The 16,471-nt window shown below is 41.5% G+C and overlaps 2 protein-coding genes across 2 annotated transcripts in view; one reads left to right on the top strand and one right to left on the bottom strand.

Annotated features, from left to right (window-relative positions):
* Fbxl13 (F-box and leucine rich repeat protein 13) overlaps positions 1-16,471 on the top strand; it is a 192,677-nt gene that overhangs the window by 79,582 nt on the left and 96,624 nt on the right. Inside the window, exon 9 of the mRNA XM_031380084.1 lies at positions 2,128-2,257. Coding sequence (XP_031235944.1) covers positions 2,128-2,257 — 130 coding nt within the window. The remainder of the gene's footprint in view (positions 1-2,127; positions 2,258-16,471) is intronic.
* The window catches only part of Lrrc17 (leucine rich repeat containing 17), a 32,288-nt gene continuing 25,531 nt past the window's right edge, over positions 9,715-16,471 (bottom strand). Inside the window, exons 3-4 of the mRNA XM_031380085.1 lie at positions 14,801-14,956; positions 9,715-10,531 (exon numbers count right to left, since the gene is read on the bottom strand). Coding sequence (XP_031235945.1) covers positions 10,134-10,531; positions 14,801-14,956 — 554 coding nt within the window. The 3' untranslated portion in view covers positions 9,715-10,133. The remainder of the gene's footprint in view (positions 10,532-14,800; positions 14,957-16,471) is intronic.

Raw genomic sequence — 16,471 nt, 5'->3', positions numbered from 1 at the left:
CAGCTCGTGCTCTGTTTACTGAACTCAGGAGTAGCCATCAACAGTCTGTCTTCACAATCCTTCCAGATGATCAGTTGCAGGCTCAGGTTTTAGAACGGATTTCTTAAACTCAAAGCCAAGACAGGCATGTCTAATTTGTTAGCACCAGGGCAGTATGGCACAGACTGAGAGCAGTGTACAATAGGACAGCCAGGAGTGGATGGTGTCCTGATGGGATGGATGGATGTGCACGGAGCTGACTTTCACCTACAGTTGCTGGCACCTCCTCCTCTCCTCTTAGTTTCTATGAAAAAGCGTAACAGATTTTGTACCTAGTGCCTGGCCACCTGGACTCAGGTCAGTTCCAGTCCATGGTATGTATCATCAGTCTTCCAGTCATTATCAGTGAGGGAAAATGATGAAGTCAGCTATGAACTAACGTTAGAAAACTGGGAAAATAATAAAAGTAAGAGTTGCTGAACCTTGGCTGACAGCATATGTGATCCCAGTTGTTGAGATTGCAGCATCATCCACAGATATAAGAAGTCTCCAAGGACTGGGCAGTGGTGGTGTGTGTCTTTAAGCCCAGTACTTGGGAGTCAGAGGCAGGTAGATTTCTGAGTTTGAAGTCAGCCTGGTCTACAGAGTGAGTTCCAGGACAGCCAGGGATAACATATGCTTCATTTTTACTCCTGGCCACCAGACTTCTCAGAGTTTCTTTGGAATAAGAAACACAGTCATTTCCAGCTTATAAAAAGAGTATAGAAATAGTTTTAGGACAACAACAGTATAAAAGCATCAGTCTAGCTGGGTAGTGGTGACGCACGCCTTTAATCCCAGCACTTGGGAGGCAGAAGCAAGCAGATCTCTGAGTTCAAGGCCAGCCTGGTCTACAGGCTACACAGTTCTAGAATATCTAGGGCTATACAGAAAAACCCTGTCTCGAAAACAAAACAAACAAACAAAAACCATCAGTCTAGAAGTTCATGTCAGAAAATGCCAGGCTGTGTGTGTTCATGCCTTGTGTCTTGTAAGCATGTCGCTGCACTGATTCAGAATCAAGCAAGCTTATTCGTACACTTACACAGCTTGAAAAGATTTTTGTTGTTGTTTGTTTTTGTTTTTGTTTTAACATTACATTTTGTGAGGCCTGGTCATGGTTTTTGAACTAGTAACAAATAGCTGCAGTTTAAGCTCAGCCTGCTCTCTCATGCTGTTCCAGGCTTTTCCTCTTAGATAGACATTACTAATTTTTCCATTTACAGGTGAGAAAAACAAGTTAGCTAAGGAGTAGCCCATATTAGCAAGTGCCTGGGTTAGAATTCAAGCTGTAGTCTGCTCGTCCACAACGTGTGCTCTTAATTACTAAATGTGAATAAGGAACTCCATCACCTGCCACTTGCTCTCCTCCTAACCAGCGGCACGGGCCCTCTGCTCTCCATCTTCTTTCAAAAGGAATCATGAGTTCTGAGAACTCTCATCAAAAGAACGGTATCAAGTAATGTCACGAAGTCAGTTTGTCATGAAATTCCTAGATAAGGAATTGAGTTAGAGTGCGGTGCAGCTGGGTTATGTTGGTTTGGGGGTTCTTTTGCCCTGAGGTCAACTCCCGTCCAGTGTTATGCGGTATGCCTCTTCATTTATTTAATCAGTCTTATTGGTAGACATTAGCTTGCTCCCTTCTCTTGCTACTAGAATCCTACGCCTTGTTATTGTATGCATGTACATGACTGTAAATTCTTGCCTGATAATCACAAAATACGTGGGATTAAAGAATACTTGCTCTTACAAACTTTCAGAACTCTCCCAGGTTTTTGATATATGAGATTTCATTATTTTCTACTTTGTATGGAGTTCAGTGATGGGGCGCTTGCCTAGCATACGAGAGGTGTTTGATCCCTAACTTGAAGTGTTTATGGTTTTTACTATAGTGTACGGGCCAAACCTAATAGTTCTGGAAGCATGTTTGCAAGTACAGTCCTTGTCTTGTGGGCTCTGCATATCAGTGTACTCTGACATTATCAGCTTCTGTTCTTGTTTGGAAATAAGTCTACAAAGAGCTTCTAGTATTTGATGCTTTAAAATGTTTAAAAATTTTGTACAAAATAGCTTTCTTATTTCTTAATGCTTTTTATTTATCCCCTTTAGATTGATTTTTCCACAGTTAAAAACATTGCAGATAAATGTGTGGTGACCACTTTGCAAAAGTGGCGTCTAAACGTGCTGCGTTTAAACTTCCGAGGCTGCGACTTCCGAACAAAAACCTTAAAAGCCGTCAGTAAGTATGCTCGCCCCAGGGGCCTGCCTTGCTCTCTTGTATCCAAAGTGAGAAAAATGTTAAGCGGAAATGTTGTGTGTAATAATTAAAAAAAAAAAATCAATCCACGCTATCACCAGCTGTGCTCCAGTAATGCGGTTGCCCCTCCCCCACTGGGAGGAGCAAGTTGCCAGCTTCCCTGTTTTCCCCCGTGGTTTTACCTGCTTCCGAACTGCTCATATCATCCCATCCATCTGCCTCGCATGGCTAGCTGTCACAAATCCCTGTAACCCCATAAAATCAAAACTCGAGAGCCTTGTAAATTATCAGATTTATAACAGTAAATTCCCAACCCACAAAACGCCCACACAATGAACATAGAGCCAATTGATATTGATACAAGCTGCCCACATAGATTGGACAAATTGGCCTACATTACTCTATTGTTCTTCTATGATATTCATAATTACCTGTGACTTTTTCAAGCCACATGGATCTGGTTTGTCTTCTTCCTCCATCTTCTCTGCCTCTCTGTTCTCTCTCTCTCTCTCTCTCTCTCTCTCTCTCTCTCTCCCTTCCCCTCTCTCTCTCCCTCTCTGTTCTCTCTCTCCCTCTCCTCCTCTCTCTCTCTCTGAAACTCTCAGCCCTGCCTTCCTTTTTCATTGCTCAATCACAGATTCTAGTCTTCTATTTCACCTGACCTCACTTGTGTATGGATAGCAATCCACAAGGAAACACGAGCTTTGCCATGTTGCATGCTCCAGGAATTGGTCCTTTGTCCATTATTCTTGATCAATTTTTCCTTTTTCTCTAGAGTTTATGTATGTATAGTCAATTTGTCTGTTAAAGATATAAGAATATACTTTCATTTTAACAAAATCAGACAGTCTGCACTAACGGCAGTTCCTTTTGTCTCCTCAAGCCATCCATGCACTTATGGAAGGGTTCCTATGTTTATCAGTGTCTCTAAACTCATATTAACGTACACACGATTTTAAAATGAACATCACTGTCGTCCCACTCTTCTGGTTCCTGTTTTCTCCTCACGGTTAGCCCTGAAGATTTTAAGTACAGTTTTATCTTGCAACATAAAGATGATTATATTGTCCGCATTTCCCTTTAGCTTGGGGATCTTTCCATGTCACTGCATACAGGCTGACTAAATTCTTTCCAACGGCTGTACAATAATCTCTGTATATAATCTCTGTATAACTTACTTACCTGATTTCAGGCTGAGGGCCATTGGCGTTATTTCCCATTTTCCAAGGTGCTTTGTGTTTGTACCATGTTCTTCGTCCCTACTCAGAGTATTTAGTCAACTGATCGCAGATAATGAGAAAGACGTCCATCTATGTATTTAACATCTCACTTTCAGATAAGAATAACAACAGTAAAAACAAAAGTCAAATTGCAGAGTGACACACACATTTATTCACTGCACATAACACAAATCATATGATGTTCCGATTCAAAAAATAATAAGCATATACCTTAATTCTTATTTTGAAATAATTGCAATGATGTATACATGGTTTAAGGACATATACATCTGCGATAACATAAAAGACATGCACAGGAATAAAGACACTCCAAGTCCATGAGGTGGGGCCAGGGGTGGGGAAAGGCTGGGAAAAGTTTGGTGAAACAGGGAAGAAATAGACAAGTGGTTCAAATGTGTCTTTACATTGTTTTTATAGATAAGTACATGGTAGGAAATGACTCATTTAGATTGGTTGCTGCTGGTACTGAAGAAAATGTATAGCTCTATGAATGGTTGTGTTGTAGTGGAACCCATATTAAACTTCCTTCCTGGTTGGCATGGTGTAGCTATCCATTCTGATCACATTAGCTTCCACCAACAGTTTAATGTCTTCTCATTCCTATTCTTGAACCTTTTTCCTCACTTCGATTTTGTTGCTTAGGGCCTCCTTTGATGGGGTTGAAAATGGACACGGATATGTAGTTTTCTGGTAGTATAGCCGGCTACCCTTTTTCTGCTTTTATTGAGAACAAAATTAGTATTATCACACTCTTAAATTTCATGGCTATGCTCCATGTAAGAATAGAATGTTATTCTTACTTGTTCCATGTAAGAATAGAATGTTATTCTTGCTTTCTCAGAAGCCATTTCTGCATGTTTGTTTCTCCTTCAATCTGGTCACATCAGTCTCTGGTTCTTAACTTCTGATGTACCAAGACCATTTCTGACTTATTTTCTAGGAATATTATAGATTTTGTTTCTTGGTTTTTAAGAAACTCTCTCTATGTAGCCTTGGTTGTCCTGGAACTTGCTATATAGACCAGATTGGTCTCAAATTCAAAGAGCTCTGCCTGCCCCTCTCTCCTGGTTGCTGGGATTAAAGGCATATACTACCAAACCTGGCTCATATTACATATTTTTGAAAAGCAATCATTATTTTGTATAGGATAGAGAGAGAAATTGAACATTTCTTATTCCATAATCTGAATTGATTGCTTTTAGTAGTCTTAAAGGTAGATTAATTGGGTTACCTCACTCAGGATGATATTCTCCAGATCCATCCATTTCCCTAAGAATTTCATAAATTTATTGTTTTTAATAGCTGAGTAGTATTCCATTGTGTAAATGTACCACAATTTCTGTATCCACTCCTCTGTTGAGGGACATCTGGGTTGTTTCCAGGTTCTGGCTATTATAAATAAGGCTGCTATGAACATGGTGGAGCATCTCTACCACCAACCAAGGACTGAGCATGGTGGGTCTGATTGTTCTGGTAACACTTGTATAGTAGAGGATTGCAAATTCGATCATCAATAGGAGGAGAGGACCTCGCCCTGTGAAGGTTCTGTGCCCCAGTGTAGGGGAATGCCAGGGCCAAGAAGTGGGAGAGGGTGGGGTGGCAGGCATGGGGAGGGCGGAGGCAACAGGGGTTTATTCTTGTTTTTGTTTGTTTGTTTGTTTGTTTGTTTTTTGGAGGGGAAACTGGGAAAGGAGAAATTTACATGTAAATAAAGAAAATATCTAAAAAAAAAAAAAGGTAGACTAATTATAAACCTTACTGTTTCTATCTCTTTATTTCCTTTCACATATATCTCTGTGGCAGGTGGGAGGCCTGGCCCTGCCCCTCACCTGCTGCAGCACTCAGGAGAGCAGGCCTCTTACCTGGGCAGCAGGGTAGAGCTGGCCCTGGTTATGGGGGTTTCTGGTGAGTTGACTCTAGGGGCATGAAAACAGGAGAGCCTGACAGACTGTCAAGATCAGATACCAGGCTCAGATCCAGGACTTTGAATTGGCCCACCCAAACATCTATCCCATCAATGAACTGCTGGAGTGCATGAAGGGGCTGGTCCTACAGATCCCAAACTATAGGACACTGGGCAACAACAGGCTATCTGAGAGGTTTGTGGACAAAAAGGGCATACTATGAGACACACTGTGACACACTACAGCTTCCACACTGAGATTTTTTTCTCTGTCGGGGTGTAGGTTGCCAGGGTAAACAGCTGGAATAAGGGGAAGCAGAAATGGTGGGATTGGGGTGCACGATATGTAATTCACAAAGAACTGATAAAAAGTTAAAACAACAACAACAACAAAGAGAAGTGACATTTAAAGTTTCATTCTGACTTAGGATTCTGGTCACAGCAGCAGTGAACATGGAGAGTTTCTGGGGAATGTTGAGGCAGAAGTGCACCTGTAGTTTATTGAGATAAAATCCACCTAACATAGACTCTTCTCACCAAGCCACTGAGTACAATTTATTGGTTTTATTGTATTTATGATGCTCTAATTCATCACTATCAACTAATTCGACATCATTTTAAGCATTCAATAAAGAAACCCTACACCCTTTCTTGTGGTCATATTCCCCTGTGGTGGCAGCACGAGCTCCTTGCTATTTGCCCATTGTTCTGGATTCTCAAATAAAAAGACACACACACACACACACACACAATTTAAGGCTATTTTAATGTGCCTTAAACAGCTCAATGGCTGAGCTACTCCCAAACTTCCACATTGGTAATGTCTCCCCTCAGATATTCCTGAATTATTACTAAAATCTATATTTCATCTTTGTTACCCTAGACCCTAATAGGGAGCTCTTGGGCCCACCCTTCCCCAGCTCTTACATGGTTGTACACTCTTGCTTCTCCAGCTCTCTAGCCTGATCCTTCTGCTTCCCCAGCATGGTGGCTCTACCTTTCTCCTGCGTCCTTTGCCCAGGACCCTAAAAGTCCACAATGGCCCTCTGCCTGTTATTTCTTTTGCTCACATAATTGTACATGTCAGAACTTCACTGTGGATTGTAGATGGTGAAAGCAGACATCTGTGTTTTGTTTCTGGTCTCAGGAGAAAGTTTCAGACTTTCGTAATGAGTAAGATGTTATCTGTCAGTCTACCCCTCTCCCCTACTCTCTAATGCTCTTGATTAGATTGAGGGAATTCTATTATATTCTACACTGCAGGGTTTTTTTTTTTTATAAGTATTGGGTTTATCAAATGTCTTTCCTTCCTCACTTGCTTTCTACCTTCTACTCTATTAATATAGCATAAAGCATATCAAGTGGTGTTTGTATATTGAACTACTTTGCATTTACTTTTTCTTCTACCTCAAAAGAAATAACTAGTTTACTGTGGCTCAAATAAGTGTGACTATGGCTCAGAAACACAGGCTCAGGCTGTTCCCTGGAAGTGTTTTACCTGAGCTTTTTATAGTCATAAGGCAAGGCAATTAAGCACATTAGTGGGGAAATCAGATAGGTTGGTTACAATGGGTGGGGGGGCTTTGCTATAGGTTTTTATTTTTATTGTTTTCATCGGCACATGCTAATTGGGGGTTCGTAATAATATTTTTATATAGCTATATAATATATTTTGATCATATTTGTACCCCATCACCTCATGCCCACTGATCCCTATCCTCTTCCTAGCTAGTCTGGTTCATTGTTCATCGCTCCCTCCAATACTGCTGCTTTTCTATAGCCAATCTTGTTTGCTCATCATGTATAATCCTTTTAATATACTCTTGTATTTTCTTATGTCTTCTTAAGAATGTTTGCATGTATATTTTAAGGAAATATTAGTCTTTTGGTTTTTTTTGTGGTATCTGCTTGGTATACTTATTTGGACTTATTGACATTATAGAATGAATTTAGGGGAAATTGTCTTGCACCCCCCTTAAAGAGTCTGAGATGGGTTAGTGTTGCTTATCTTTTAAATGTCTGGTAGATTCTACCAATGAAGTCATATGGTCTTGGGCTCTTCTTTGTTGGACACCTTCCTTGTTTATTTCTAGTCTTTGTTTACTATAGATTTATTTATTTTATTTCTTGAGTCAGTTTTGATAGTTTAAATATCTGGAAATTTGTCAACCTCCTGTAGTTGGGTATATTTGTTGATAGTACTGCCTGTAGTTTGGGTATATTTGTTGATAGTACTTCCTGTAGTTGGATATAGCTGTTGGTAGTACTTCTGTAGTTAGGTATAACTGTTGATAGTCCCTGTTGCCTCACACTCAGTATGGTCAATGTCCTGCAGTTTGGCCATTTTCATAGGTGGGCAATGATATTCCACTGCTGTTAGCACATTTCCTTAATGGCTTACCCACTTTTTGTATGCTTACATGTGCATCTTTTTGACGAGGTGTCTAAGGTATTTTGTTTCTATATTAATGCCTCAATATTTATTACCTGTGGGAAGCAGGCTGTATCTACCATCTGGCTCTCTGGCTCTCACTGTCTTCCTCTTAGCAGCCAGCCTGACTCTCTGTACAGCAGGGGCTCTTAGCTTCTCTGCTTAAGCTCTTTGAATCAGTTTCAAACCATGGGAAGAAATCCCCATGTGGCTCAGGCAAAATCTGTATATTTCCTTCTATCCTTAAAAACAATTAAGTCAAATTTATAAATCTCTATCCTTTATTTATCTGGTGGCTAGAGGCAGGCAGCTTTTATTGTCTGCTTCTCACTGTTCCTCCTAGCAGGCAGCCCAGGGGAAATCCCTGTTCCATTGGTCTAGTTTCATGGCTTGCACAGGAATCATGCGACTTGTGACTCTGCTCTCTGAGAAACTCATTCTCCCCTTTCCTAAATTATATCATTATGAGTGAGTATTGTCTCTTTCATTCGGGAATCTCTAAATTATTTTAATAGTACATTCTCTCCTCATATTAGGTACCATCTGTAGCTGTGAGTTTGGGCTCCACCACTTTGGCTCCCAGTCGCACTTGTATACCCACCCGGGAGCTCTCTGGATTCACAAATAGAAGACACACACACACACACACACACACACACACACACACACACACACACACACACTAGCTAATTTTAAATGCTTTGGCTATCTCAAAGGCTGGGTACTCCTAAACCTTTTCCTACTATCACAGGCCCAATTGGGGAAGAGGCCAGCGGCCACCTACCCAAATTCTCACATGGCTCATTGGCTCTCTCTCCTGCCAACTGATCTATTTCCCATGGTATCATGGTGATTCTCTGTTTGTTCCTATCTCCCACATCCTAGCCTGTACAAATCTAAAGGTCCTGCCCCATCTTCCTTTGCTCAGCCATTGGCTGCAGACATCTTTATTGATCAATCAAAAACCAATTGGGGACAAGGACCTTCAGTGTTTGGACAGGCAGATTCCCAATTAAGTCAAAGCATTGGAACCAGTCCCCAACAGCCTACTGAACATGAGTATCTTTCAAGCTAGGGCTGTTTTTGCAAGACTTAAGGAAGACCAGTTGCTGAATTTTGTACCAAATGTCTTGATAGAGAAATGGCAATGTGTTTTGTGTAGGAGGAAACCATGGGAAGTAGTGTTTCACAAGGATACCTGTGTGTGTTACTTTCCACATGGTTTGCCCTGTGTGTGTAGTCTCACTGGTTACTGTATGCAAGATGATAAAACCAGATTTATACTCTGTATGCATAGCCTCTTTTACTGGCTCTTTATTTTCTAGGTGGCATAATTTCAACTAGATGGCAGCCATCCCCTTGAATGCCCATCCTCCCTTAAATTTTCTCTGATGTTATTTTTTGTTTTCTGTCTTTTTCACCCCAGATTCTGACCCTGCATCCTAATTTTATGACTTGTTTTATGGACTTTTCTCTATTACCCTTGGAGGAAGTACTCAGGCCTGCTTAACCAAGACAAGTGGCTTCTAGACACAGACGGGAAGAAATGAATCCTGTTTTTTCCATATTCGTTGGCAGTTGTAGGTCTTCAGGGCTTATGATTCAGATCATCTACCCAGGCCTCTCGGAGTTGTCTGTCTGTCAGAGCTGTCTGACTGGCTTCTCATACTAAACATCTCATATTCTCTATTTGCTTATTATGACAGTATTTTGTTGTTGTTTGATCGGTGAGAAGTGGTTGAGAATTGGGTTTATCAGGACCTTCTGGAATGTACAGGAATCCAAAATCACAAATCTACTCAATGCTTAAGTTGACTTAACCAATTAGTACCAGCAGAGGGTTGACAGGAGAAAAGGATGACAATTCATTGTGACTTTTCATTTTTATCATTTTAAAAAGAGTATACAAGGAGTTACATGTAAAAATGTACCTTGTTTTTTTTTTAAAAGTTTTATTTCAAAAAGCCATTAAAAACATATGCAAGACACTATGAAATTCTAATGCCATCATTAAGATCCAACTTCCTCAAGTCACCAGTGTAGAATAGTTTGGTTATTTTGAGACTGTTTCTGGCCCAGGTTGGCATCATAATCCTCCTGCCTCAACTTTAGCGTTGGGGTTGTGGACATGTAATAGTTACAAACCAATCAGAGGAAGCTCCCTGTAGCTTGATAACCTTGCATAAATAGGCATCACAATTAATCCAAATGTAAACATATGGTTTCCCCACACCAGCATAGCGCCATGCAGCTGGGTCTAACTGGAATGGTTTGGCAGGTGATCTATCCCACTATGGTGATTCTTACTCTATGCTTCTTTGCGGGGTGATCTCTGTGTATTTTTTCCCACTCATCATCTTCTGTGTCCTGGTCGAAAGTTTCAGGGTACGCTGGCAACTTGTCTTTGGGGCATTCTTCGTAGTAACTCCGTACATATTTCCCCACAGACCAGCCTTTGTATTCTTCCGGCGTTTTGCACTCCAGACCGTTGTAGTGGACATTGTAGTGGTGCTTTAACCAGTAGTAGAGGTAGTGGATGCTGTAGTCACACCTCCAAGGGTTATCTCTGAGCCACAGAAGTTTCAGAAAGTACAAATCCTCTAACACTCCGTAGTCAAAGTTCTGCAGGCTGTTGTTTGTTAAGTCGAGCTCTTCTAGATGTATGAGCCCTAGAAAGGCAGCTAGAAACAGAGAATGCTTATTAGTCAGTGGGTAGTGCCATACAGCCAAACACAGGTTTCAATAAGAGGCCCCATTCTGTCCGTCATGACGTTCTCTTCAGTACACGTGTGACTGTCAGTATTTCTCAAGACTGGACAGAGCCCATGAAGGGACTAGCTAGCACTCTGCTCTTTAGTGCTGGAGAGAGAAAGGGAAGCTAACTTTGTGAGGGCCTTGCTTCTAGTTGCAAACTACTTCCTGTCATGAAGGAAGAAGTGTGGCAGTGTGTGCATAAAGACACCGAGCTAAACCAGTCGTCCTATTAACAGGTGTATTATGTGATTGAAAATTCACCGTGAGGCCTTCTTACTTAAGGACGAGCTGTCGCTTTATCGTGAAAGTGTGTCCACGATTGACAGGATCTATCTGAGTCCTTAAGGGGGGCACAAAAACGGCTTTCTGACTTTGCAGCCTGTTAGTTTTTGCCTGCGATCTGTGCTGTATTTTGGTATAATGCTTTTCAATAAGGAAAGAGCCTCCTTCCTCACTAGTTCTGCAGAGAGGATTCCTGGGTCAGGAGATTTCCCAGTGTGTCCTCCTTACTGAACATATGAAGAAATGCAACATATGTGAAATATACTTTTATCAAACAAAGCTTTCCCTTGATCAGACAGACTAGCATGTTTTATTTGGAAAAGTCGGTTTTAAGTTAGTTTTTAAAAATCACCTTTCTGCAACATGGGGAAGGCTTGCAGGGGGTGTTGACACATTGTAATTTCTGCCCAGTGCCCTGAATATCTCAGAAAAGTATATTTTTCTGGCGTACTTTTTTAATTGGGAAGATGTTGCATAAAGGGGGCACACAAATAAGGTAAGCGTGTCAAATGTAAGACCTTAGTGCAGGAAAACATAAAAACCCATGGCAGCTTCCTAGGTTATTTTATTGGTGATTTCTAAAAACGCCTAAAAGAATAACATTTTCCAGTTTAGTGGCTCTGGTGGCAAGAGTCTATTTTTGTACAGTTCCAAACCAAATACTTTCTTCCCATTTTTTTAAAACATCTGGTTGAATTTGTTAAGTGATGGTGTCTATCAGCATTGCATGCATGTGCATTTGATTTAGCTGGATGCTGAGAAATTAGAACAAAATAATTCATAACAAATAAAGCAATGCTCCAAGAACAAAGGACCCACACATCAAGGCCCACCACGTATTCCGAAACTCACAGGCCACACCTGGCTTCAAAAGCTTTGTCTCTATTTTCAACATTTTCACCTTACTCTTTCAGAATGCCCTTGTTAGAACATAGCATCCTTATTTTGAATCCAAAAATATGCTTGACACCAATACTAGTAACTATTTTCATATCATCTTTTCTTGGATGGAGCCCCAAACAGACTACTTTCTATTTTGGGCCAGAGAGAAGGCTGAGGAGTTGGAGCTAAGAGACAGATCAATCCTTGTGATAATAGTTCTGAAATTTTGGCATTTTGTGGCTCTGGCTAAAATTCTAAAATCAGGCCATCACAAAATCACTTTTCTTGAAACAACCCTCCAGATTGAAAGCATGTGTAAATAAATAGTCCTACATTTAAAAGAGCTACAGTTATTAAGGTGAATGTGTCTAGGACCCTGGGAGAGCTAGCTTTACCCCTTGAAGGAAATAAAACTCCTAACAGGGTGGTGATCCTCCTTTCTCCACTGATGCCCTGTATTTTATTAGACTGTCACCCAAGTCTTCTGGTACCCCACATTTACACACTAGGCAGCCTAAATTCTTAAGGAAGTCACTGGGTGGTGTTTCATTTAAAAAATCCTTGCCGGGCGGTGGTGGCGCATGCCTTTAATCCCAGCACTTGGGAGGCAGAGGCAGGCGGATTTCTGAGTTCGAGGACAGCCTGGTCTTCAGAGCTACACAGAGAAACCCTGTCTCGGAAAAACCAAAAAAAAAAAAAAAAAAAAAAAATCCTGAAACACAGTAGGCCTTTTACTTTCAAATTTGTTTGGTTAATTTTGCCTTATTTAAATACTAAGATCCATTTTCTTTTGTTCTAAAGGACTTACCAAAAAAAGTACTTGGTGCTTGATTCAACACATACTTGTTAGTGAAAATGCTTCCCTTGTGTTGAATTAAACAAAGGGAAGTTGGGAGGAAAGGAGGAAGAGAGGAAGAGAGGGAGAAAGGGAGAGAGGGAGAGAGGGAGAGAGGAAGGGCTTTTTATATCCCATAGTCTGTTTGTGACTGAATCATTGTTATAGCATGGCTGTTCACTGCTGTAACACATTTAGTTGAGGCTGTATAATAATAATTGGCATTTTAGTGTATTTAACAAAAGCTCTAAAAGTCATCTGCATTCATTGTGTGTTGCTGGGAATTAAACCCTGGGACTTGCACTTGTTACACAAATGCCTGACCACTGAGCTATACCCAGGCATCCATGCTATTACTAATAATGAGAGCATTAGAAATAAACTTATGCTTGCTCAGGCACATCACATTTACTCCATGGATCTATAGTTTTCAGGGGCACAAGATCTGGGTTCTTCAACCCATGGCCTGACTTTGTAGAGTCTAAACACCATTGACTGACATGAGCATTAGTGTAATCACGACATGAAAGAAATGCCTTTGACATGAACATTAGTATAATCACTACACGAAAGAAATGCCTTTGTATTTACTGTGAGGAGAAAATTGCTTTTAATCTTGTCAGTCAAAGTGCAATATATGTATAGGCTGAGGTAAGTGTAGCAAGTTGTCCCTTTAACACTTTGTTATAATTTTACAATATTTAAATGGGATGTTAATTCTAAAACATGCCTTTGTGGTACCAGAATGTTCGTCTTTGCTTTTCATTTCTGTTATGTTAGAATACTGAGATTCTGCTGATGCCTGTGATTCTATTAATAGAATAGAGGGGCTAAAGAGAAGGCACATTATTACATTTTCATTAGTTTATTTTTATGAATTATTATGTATGATATATGCACATGTTTATGTGTGTGTGCGCACGTGTATGTGTGAACATGTGTGTGAGTGTGTGTGAAGGCCAACATCAGATCTCTACTTCATTTTTGAAAGAGGATTTCTCTCTGAACCTGAGACACATTTATTTGGGTAGGGTTGTTGGTCAATGAGCTCTGTCCACCTCTACTCAGGGCTGGGGCTGTACATGCATGCCCTTGCACCCAGCTTTTGTATAGATGCTAGAGATCTGAACTTAGGTCCTTATGCTTCTGTGGCAGCCACTTTACCAAAGGAGCCATCGCCATATGGGTGTGATAGTGGGCCTTGTGATATGAGCACTTGAGAAGCCAGGGCAGGAGAGTAAGAAGTCCAGGACCATGCTGGTCTACACTGTGCGATTGATGCCATCCACTCCCGCCACGTACACATAGCTACTCTACACATGCCCCTGTTACCTAGGCTGACTGAGTGAATACTGCTTGGTGCTATGGAGTCAGTGTCCTGCATCTGTCAGAGTCTGTAATTGCAGATTCAACTAACTGCGGATTAGAAGTAGCTGGAAAATAGGGCATCTGTTCTGCATTTGTAGTGTGTTCGCTAGACTTTTGTTCTTGTTACTGTTTCTTACACAGTGTAGTATAGTGACAGCTTAGCATTTTCATTATATTAAGTATTATCAGTAAGCAATTAATTAAAGTATAAAGGGGTAACACATGTCATTTTACAAAGTGGATTTTGGCGTCTGAGAGGGTTCCTGGAACAAAGAACACTGGACCCCAAGGGATGACTACACCTTTGTAGAGCAATATTTTGGCACACATTTCTGAGCCTAATAAGCCCTATTTTAAGCATCATGCTTATTAAAATTCATACTCTTTGAACTTATTTTTTTAAAGATTTATTTTATTTATTTTATGTGTATGAGTACACTGTAGCTGTACAGATGGCCTTGAGCTGTGTGTGTGTGTGTGTGTGTGTTTGTGTGTGGCTGCTGGGAATTGAACTCAGGACCTCTGCTGACCCCACTCGCTCGGCCCGCTTGCTCCTGCCTGCTCGCTCAGGTGTAATTCACTGTAGCTGTCTTCAGACGCACCAGAATAGGGCGTCAGATCTCATTATGGGCGGTTGTGAGCCACCATGTGGTTGCTGGGATCCGAACTCAGGACCTTCGGAAGAGCAGTCAGTGCTCTTACCTGCTGAGTCATCTCGCCAGCCCCTTATTTTTTTTTTTAAACAAGTGCTGTTTACTATAGGTGTTGGCACAGAAGAAAAGCCACAGCACAGAGCCGCCCACCTGAAGGACCATGCAGTGCAACTTACCAGGATCGATAAACTCAATGCCATTGCTGCTTAGGTTTAACTTCTTTAGCTCATGAACATCTTCAAACTCCTTGGGTCGGAGCTGGCTGATTTTGTTGTATGACAAGTCAAGCTTAACAATGTCTGGAGGGATGTTGCTTGGGACTTTCTTCAACTCTGGAAAAATGAACAGTAGGTTACATTTTTCTGGCTCCTATTTTCTATTAAACCCAAGAGGCTGCAGATCAGCCTAGCATGGGGGGTTGGATGGGGGGAGATGGATAGCTGGAGCCAAAGAAAACACAAATAAGCCTTGGTAAATGCTGGATCCAAATCCATCATGCCTAGAGGGAGGGCCCAAGGGGGGGGCCAGAGAAACTCCCTGGCTGCAGAGACAGGAGCTAAAGAAGAGGAGAACTCTGCAGGTTGAGCCAAGGCTGCTGAGTCATTTGGGAAGCAGAGACTCCATCTTGGTGACCCAAACCTTTGAAAGGCTGGGCCCAGTAGTGCATGTGAGGGGCAGGGGCAGGGAGGTTGCTGCAAGTTTGAGGCCTGCGTAAGACATATAGTAAGTTTCAGGCCAGCAAAGACCTATAGAATAAGACAAGTTACAGAATAAATAAAAAGAGGGTGTACGGGTTAGTTTTTGTCACAGCTGTACAAAGTGGAGTCTCCAGAGAAGAGAGGACCTTAAAAGAGGAGTTTTTCTATCTAACAGGCACAATATGCATAGCTATGGTGCATTTTCTTGATTAATGACTGACAATGGAAGGGCCCAACAAACTGTGGGTGGTGCCACTTCTGGCCAGGTAGTCCTGGCTTCTTGGAAAAGCAAAGAAAGCAAGCCATGAAAAGCAGGCAGTCTCTGCTTCAGTTGCTACTTGTAGGTTGGCTTCCCTTGATAATGTATGGACTGCCATTTGGAAGTGAAAGCTAACTCTCTCCCTGCTTTCCGTCTCAGTTGGGGTGGGGCATGGGGTGACTATCAGTGAAGCTGCTGTCTCCCTCATGTTCTTTATCTCCTGAGGAGTTGTCTCTGTCCTCTGTCAGTTGTTGCCATTCTGTTATGATGTCAGATTATCCATCGTTTTACACTTCCTCTGCCAACAAATGATCCCAGGCACACGGCTCCCATAAACACCATGCCCTTGGCCTCCCTGATCTCCCAAACAGCCCCCTTATCCTCAGGAGGAACGTTCCAAGGCCCACAGTGGGTGCCTACAACCACAGACAGCACCAAGCCCTGTGCACATGAGCCTGTGGCAATGTTTTCTTTGTGAAGTAGATGCAGTAAGGGATCAGCAGGAACATCACACAGGAAAACAGCAATTACAAGCTTGCTTTAATAAGTTGCTTACAAGTGGTTTATTTCTAGAATTCTCTACTTTAATATTTTCAGTTCCTGGCTGACCAGATATGAACCGAAACCAAAGTGTGTGTAATGGTAAAGGAGGGCACCATATCTTATTTTTGCTTTTCTTAGATGCTAAAATTTATGCATGACTTGATAACTTTTCACCCACTTAACTGATGAGGTGGAGTTTACCATTCCCAGATCTTCTTGCTCCTGCACTAACCAGAATCTCAAAAGAGAAAACTAGGAACAGCAGCATGAAGGGAAGATCCAGGGCTATGACCTCAGAGGTAAGAGGAAGCCAGGGCTATGACCTCAGAGGTAAGAGGAAGCCAGGG

Source organism: Mastomys coucha, unplaced genomic scaffold, assembly GCF_008632895.1.
Source record: "Mastomys coucha isolate ucsf_1 unplaced genomic scaffold, UCSF_Mcou_1 pScaffold19, whole genome shotgun sequence".
Taxonomy (NCBI): domain Eukaryota; kingdom Metazoa; phylum Chordata; class Mammalia; order Rodentia; family Muridae; genus Mastomys; species Mastomys coucha.
Note: the sequence above shows the minus strand (reverse complement) of the source record. Positions and strands in the feature narration are given on the sequence as shown.